Source organism: Calidris pugnax, unplaced genomic scaffold, assembly GCF_001431845.1.
Source record: "Calidris pugnax isolate Ruff unplaced genomic scaffold, ASM143184v1 scaffold20, whole genome shotgun sequence".
In the NCBI taxonomy this organism is placed as follows: Eukaryota; Metazoa; Chordata; class Aves; order Charadriiformes; family Scolopacidae; genus Calidris; species Calidris pugnax.
Window position 1 is genome coordinate 28078626 of NW_015094510.1, and position 7219 is coordinate 28085844.

A 7219-nucleotide genomic window follows, 5' to 3' on the forward strand; every position below is an offset into this window, starting at 1 on the left:
AAGCTGGGAAAGTATAATGGATGGCAAAGCAATTTAACTCTAGCTTTACCAGAAAAAAATCCAGGCTCAGTCAACTCCAAGCTCACTATGCTGTTCATCGGCAAAGTATATAGCTCAAATTTTGCCCAGGGCCTTTTATAATCTTTTTTTTTTTTTTTTTTTTTCAACTACTGCGTGAAGAAAGAGGTTAGTAACACTTATTATTATTCTGTTTTGCTCTTGTGTCCTGCGCCCTAGGAACCCAAGAAACCCCTGGTACATGAACTATCATAATAGTAAAGGAAATCCTGATACCAACAGCTGGAAAAGCCTTTTTCTTATGTTCTTGCTTAGCTTCAAGACTTTGTGGATAGCCCTGTTCTTTTGACCTGACACCTTGCTTGTAGCCGGGATGTTAAGTAAGTGACCATCTTCTCTTCCACTCCTCTTACAGAAATTTGAATTAATTTTAGAAATTTCACTAAATCATAACACTAATTTTTAATAGATTTATACCACTGCAGCTTTTTTTTTCTTCTGAGGCTGTAATTTAGAGGAGGGGGGAAGGAATATTAATTTTTAATTACAGTGTCACCCCCAAACTTCTTAAGTGCAAAAATTTCTTTATGGTCATATTTTCTAAATCAGGATTAGAAATGTAAAGGTGTAATTCTACAAGGTCCTGTGCCATGTAGTCAAATCTAATCCAGGACACAAGCACCTGCCCACAGGAAATGTAAAACTAAATATGTCACCAATTGCTTGTTGGATTGGGTCCAGCACCTTTCAGAAACAGCCCCTTGCAGGGCATTTCTTCCCCTCTTTCCCAAAAACCCACGTGGCGAATGGAGCTTCTCCAGTTGCAAAAGGGATGGTCCCTTCCACGGCAAGAGGCCTCCATCTTACGAGTGATGATATGATCATGTTTTAAAAGAGAAAAGAGTCTGGCAGACAAATGAGCTCAAGGTTTCCACTTCGTTCTTCCTGGCATTTACCTGATATCATGTAGGATGTGCTTGTGAATAGTCCATTGGTACAAAAATAGCAACATTCATCTTAAAAGGGCTTATTTTTCCAGTGATATCAGCAAGCAAGGAGTTGTTTACTGTGTTTTCATTTTAAACTTGCTTCACCACAGAGTGTATTAGACTCTACTGGAGAGACATGTAATCTTTTATTACTGAACTCTCTGTTTTTCTCTCTCTGTGTCTCCTTCTGCTAAGTCTTGTTATGCTCTTCGCCATGTCATGTCTGAAATTAGACTGAAAACACTTCGGGAATGTAACTGAATTATCTGATTTTTATCAGGAGATGCTCTGAGAGAACATAAAGCTGTCTCCAAAATAAAATAAAATCAACTGCAGCAGCAGCTGGAAATAAGGAGAAAATATCAATGCAATAAACACAACACAAGAGTGACCAGTTTTTTTAAAGCCCTACAAAAATGTATTTGGATGTGGCAATGTTCTTGCATGATAGCAGGAGGCTTTTTAGCTATTTTGCACATACTCAAAGTATTGGTACCATAACTTTTCTCTGAGTACTTGGATAAGATGTGCCTGTAGCATACAGAACTGGGATGAACCCTACGTATTGCCATTCTTTCCTGCCACCACTTCTTCCTGCTTCTTCTGACCTTCATGGCTCAGAAGTGAACTAAATCACTGCTACGATACAAAAATTTTTGCTTGCCTTGAGGGACCCAGGAGTATAACTTAGCTAGTCCACCTCTCAGCAGCCTTTTGGTGACACTGAAGTAGCATAAATGTGAAAAAGAGAAGCTTGGAAAGCAAAGGGAAGACTGAGTTTGCAGAACAGAAAACATAAGAATTGCCCCAGGGCAACATGGGGACAGAGCCATCAGCACAAGCCCTCGGGGACGTCAGAGGACCTCCAGAGCTTCCTCTGGAAGAGGTCCTGAGGCACTTTGACTGCTCTGGGGAGGTGGGAGGTGTCAGCCAGGACAGTCCTGGCAGCAGCCCCAGGCCCAGGGAGCCTGAGGACACCTAAACAGCCATCTCCCCCAGCGAGTCCGACACCCTCCATGTGCCAGAAGGAGCTGCTCAACCAGAACTACACTCTGGACGAGACCATGGAGGCCATGCACTTCCTGGAGAAACTCCTCTCTGGGACGGAGTTCCACAAGCTCTGGGAGAATGTGGGGATGGAGCTGCCACCAAAGTCCAAGGAGCCCTGGGGGGACGTGGGGACGGAACAGTCACCAGAGGGCCAGAGGCCCTGGTGGTACGTATCACCCAAGCCATGGCCAATGACCCCAGAGCCCCAGGGCAACATGGGGACAGAGCCATCAGCGCAGTCCCTGGAGCCCTGGGGGGACGTGGGGAAATTTTAAATTCAACCATTTCATGAGGACTGTGACCAAGACCGGCCCATCTCCCAGCAGTCCTCCAGCAGGACATGGGGAGGCAGGGAGGGAAAAAGGAGGGGTGTGGGGGGGTGGGGAGCACAGGGAGCCCCAACATTCCATCCCGGGTGACCAAAGAGTCCTTAGCAGCAGAGAGAGCGAGAGGACCGACCATGGCGCTGCCACCACTCTGGCTCCCACTGAACGGCCCCTGCGCTCCTGCAGCACCCCAGATCCTTCCCACCTTTGTGCTCCCGCAAACCTTCTACCCTCAAGGTAGGGACCAATCCCAACCCACAGCCCAGGGATGCTCTTGGGGCCAAGAGCGCAGCAGGTGACCATGGCCATAGCTCCTGTCTCTCTTCCAGGCTGGGCCACCCTGGCTCCACTGCCCGGGCAGGAGCAGCCCTTCCCCGCAGCCTGGGCTCCCCCCGTGGGGGCACAACCATGGGCCCCTCAGGCCCCACCACCAGGTATGGCCCCCCTCTCCCCTCTGCCACCTTCAGCCCCCAAGGACCCTGCTCACCGGCACCATCTCACCCCCCTCTCCCTTCTCACCTTCACCGTCCCACCTCCCCTCTTCCCCCACAGCACTTTTGGCACCGGGGGGGAGGCTTCAGCAAGCCCGGCTGAGCGTCCCTGCCCTCGCCTGCCCACTAAAGCCCATTTCCAGAGACTTTCCCACCCCCTTGGGCCACCTCTCACGTTTCCCCCCCAGAAGCGCGTCCCCTCCCTAGTTTCCAGCCCTGTCCCCCCCCAGCACAGCAGCTCACCCCGGGGAGTGCCCGGCCACCAGCTCCCCAGGAGCCTGGCCCACAGCAGGGACGGGGACCACAGGGGTGCCCTGGGCTCGGCGGGTGCCCTGGAGGCTGCCCCCAGCCCAGCACGGCTCCCTTTCCCCCCACAGGGCTGCAGATGGCCCCCTGCGGCTGCTGCTTCCATCCCCAGGGCTTCCACCTCCAGCGGACCATCACCAACCCGCTTCCACCGGCCACCCTCACACTCAGCCACGGCACCGCTGCTCCCCCGGGCCCTGCCCTGTGGGGTCTCAGGGGCTGTCAGACCCTCCCGGCCTCGGCAGCCCCCGGCAGCCTCCAGGGACAACCCATGGCCATAGCTCCTGTCTCTCTTCCAGGCTGGGCCACCCTGGCTCCACTGCCCGGGCAGGAGCAGCCCTTCCCCGCAGCCTGGGCTCCCCCCGTGGGGGCACAACCATGGGCCCCTCAGGCCCCACCACCAGGTATGGCCCCCCTCTCCCCTCTGCCACCTTCAGCCCCCAAGGACCCTGCTCACCGGCACCATCTCACCCCCCTCTCCCTTCTCACCTTCACCGTCCCACCTCCCCTCTTCCCCCACAGCACTTTTGGCACCGGGGGGGAGGCTTCAGCAAGCCCGGCTGAGCGTCCCTGCCCTCGCCTGCCCACTAAAGCCCATTTCCAGAGACTTTCCCACCCCCTTGGGCCACCTCTCACGTTTCCCCCCCAGAAGCGCGTCCCCTCCCTGGTTTCCAGCCCTGTCCCCCCCCAGCACAGCAGCTCACCCCGGGGAGTGCCCGGCCACCAGCTCCCCAGGAGCCTGGCCCACAGCAGGGACGGGGACCACAGGGGTGCCCTGGGCTCGGCGGGTGCCCTGGAGGCTGCCCCCAGCCCAGCACGGCTCCCTTTCCCCCCACAGGGCTGCAGATGGCCCCCTGCGGCTGCTGCTTCCATCCCCAGGGCTTCCACCTCCAGCGGACCATCACCAACCCGCTTCCACCGGCCACCCTCACACTCAGCCACGGCACCGCTGCTCCCCCGGGCCCTGCCCTGTGGGGTCTCAGGGGCTGTCAGACCCTCCCGGCCTCGGCAGCCCCCGGCAGCCTCCAGGGACAACCCACGCAGCTCCCAGCCTACGGCCACCAGGGCAGAGCGGTGGCCGCAGCCCCCGCGGAGCTGCTGCTGACCTCCATGCCCGGCCTCCAGCACGTCCAGGGACCCCCTGCATGGAGCAACACCTCCAGCGCAGCCACCCCCGCGGGGGCACCCCTGGGCGGCCATCTCCTCCCACGCAGCCACATGTCTCCCGGACCCTCTGCTGGCCCCCACAAACCAGCTCCTGGGGACCCAGCCAGCACCATGGAACTGACTGAGGAGATGCTGCTTCAAGAGGCCCTCAGGCTCTTTGGGTCCTCCATGGACACGGTGGGGTGCGGTCAGGAAAGCTCCAGCACCATCTCCAGGCCTGGGGACCCTGGTGCCACCAGAGGAGAGGGGAGAGCGGTGGCCGCAGCACAACCCATGGAGCGGCCACCAAAGTCCAAGGGGCCCTGGGGGGATGTGGGGACGGGACCATCACCAGAGGGCCAGGAGCCCTGGTGGTACGTACCACCCGAGCCTTGGCCAATGATCCCAGAGCCCCAGGGCAACATGGGGACAGAGCCATCAGCACAGTCCCCGGAGCCCTGGGATGATGTGGGGATGGAGCCCTCACGGGAGTGCCAGAGGCCCTGGTGGTACGTATCACCTGAGCCATGGCCAATGACCCCAGAGCCCCAGGGCAACATGGGGACGGAGCCATCAGCACAGTCCCCGGAGCCCTGGGATGATGTGGGGATGGAGCCCTCACGGGAGTGCCAGAGGCCCTGGTGGTACGTATCACCTGAGCCATGGCCAATGACCCCAGAGCCCCAGGGCAACATGGGGACGGAGCCATCAGCACAGTCCCCGGAGCCCTGGGATGATGTGGGGATGGAGCCCTCACGGGAGTGCCAGAGGCCCTGGTGGTACGTATCACCCGAGCCATGGCCAATGACCCCAGAGCCCCAGGGCAACATGGGGACAGACCCATCAGCACAGTCCCCGGAGCCCTGGGGGGATGTGGGGACAGGACCGTCACCAGAGGGCCAGAGGCCCTGGTGGTACGTATCACCCGAGCCATGGCCAATGACCCCAGAGCCCCAGGGCAACATGGGGACAGACCCATCAGCACAGTCCCCGGAGCCCTGGGATGATGTGGGGACGGAGCCATCAGTGCAGTCCCCGGAGCCCTGGGGGGACGTGGGGACGGAGGTGCCCACAACCCAGCCCGCCCTGGGGGAGAGGCGTGGGACAAAGAGGGGGAGCAGCCCCCCATCCTCACCAAGCGGGGGGTGTTTGAGGGAGGGGAGTTTAGAGTAGCTTCGATGGGGCCTTTTCTCTTCTGTTATAAAGTCCACAAGTTGTTGCAATTAAAAGTTGTTTCTCCAGAACCGGTCTAGGACCGTCACCAGAGGGCCAGAGGCCCTGGTGGTACAAGCACAGAAGGCACCGGGAAGCAGCACTGCCCAGATGCCACAGCCCCGATGAGCCCCAAATCGCAACCCACGAGCCCCAAAGGGCAACCAGCTGCCCCCAGGGGCGAGCCACCACCAGCCGGGTGGCAACAACCCAGCCCGCCCTGGGGGAGAGGCGTGGGACAAAGAGGGGGAGCAGCCCCCCATCCTCACCACCCAGCAAGCGCAGGGCTCTGGCAGAGGGGCCGGGGCCGAGTCCCACCACAAGGAAGTGACGCAGTTGATGGGGATGGGGGGGGGGGCGGTGGTGTCTGTTTGAGGGCAGGACCCACGGACACGGCCCCACACACAAAGCAGCACAGAGCCCCCGGGACAAGGACAGCCCTTTGGGACCCAGGTGGGACAGGCACACAGAACCTCACGGCCTGCATGGCCCTGCTCTGGAACCCGGCCAGTGTCCCCTATGGACGAGAAGCTCAACATGAGCCAGCAGTGTGCGCTGGCAGCCCAGAGAGCCAACTGTGTCCTGGGCTGCATCAGGAGATGTGTGGCCAGCAGGTCTCGGGAGGTGATTCTGCCCCTCTACTCTGCACTCGTGATACCCCACCTGGAGTACTGTGTCCAGCTTTGGAGTCCTCAACACAGAAAGGACATGGACCGGCTGGAACAGGTGCAGCAGAGGGCCACGAAGATGATCAGAAGGATGGAGCACCTCTCCTATGAAGACAGGCTGAGGGAGCTGGGATTGTTCAGCCTGGAGAAGAGAAGGCTCCAGGGAGACCTTATAGCAGCCTTTCAATACCTGAAGGGTGCCTATAGAAGAGCTGGGGAGGGACTCTTTGCCAGGAGGTGTAATGATAGGACAAGGGGAAACGGTTTTAAATTGGAAGAAAAAAGATTACGATTAGTTCTCAGGAAAAAATTTTTTACTATGAGGGTGGTGAGACACTGGAACAGGTTGCCCAGAGAAGCTGTGGATGCCCCATCCCTGGAAGTGTTCAAGGCCAGGCTGGATGGGGCCTTGAGCAACCTGCTGTAGTGGGAGGTGTCCCTGCCCATGGCAGGGGTTTGGAACTCAATGATCTTTGAGGTCCCTTCCAACCCTAACCATTCTATGATTCTATGATTCTAAGAAAAAATAAACATTAGAATGCATTTTATAGAATAAAGAAGAGCATAGGAGAACATAGGAACATAGGAACATAGGAGATACAGTGTAGAGGTGACAATTAATAAACATTAGAATGCATTTTATAGAATAAAGAAGAGCATAGGAGAACATAGGAACATAGGAACATAGGAGATACAGTGTAGAGGTGACAATTGTAAATAGCTATTATTTGGGGACCAACACATAACAATGAGAACGAAGTTTACAAGAAATTGAAATTACGTAACTGAAAATTATATAACATATACCCATCATTTGTCATTTCAACCACAGGCCTAATACGAAATGCATTTTCAGCTGCTCTGGTTAGAGAGATATGTAATAATCCTTATGAGAATGCACATTTAAAAATTCTGTAAACTGTGACAGCATGAAAAAAAGTGAGAAATGCTACAATATTTCTCATATATATAGAAATATATATATATCAGCTGCCACTTTTACTCTTATGAAG

General features: G+C 56.1%; 1 protein-coding gene across 1 annotated transcript; it reads left to right on the forward strand.

The window, feature by feature from the left end:
- Positions 1-2517: 2517 nt before the first annotated feature.
- On the forward strand, positions 2518-3461 carry LOC106902358 (vegetative cell wall protein gp1-like). The gene is made up of 2 exons (XM_014965761.1): positions 2518-2620; positions 2713-3461. The coding sequence occupies exons 1-2, from the start codon at positions 2518-2520 to the stop codon at positions 3459-3461; spliced, it is 852 nt and encodes a 283-aa protein (XP_014821247.1).
- The last annotated feature ends 3758 nt before the right edge of the window (positions 3462-7219 follow it).

Coding starts and splice junctions, on each gene's coding strand:
- LOC106902358 (XM_014965761.1), top strand. CDS start 2,518: ATGGCGCTGCCACCACTCTGGCTCCCACTGAACGGCCCCTGCGCTCCT. Junction 2,621..2,712: donor GCAAACCTTCTACCCTCAAG/GTAGGGACCAAT, acceptor TCTCTCTTCCAG/GCTGGGCCACCCTGGCTCCA.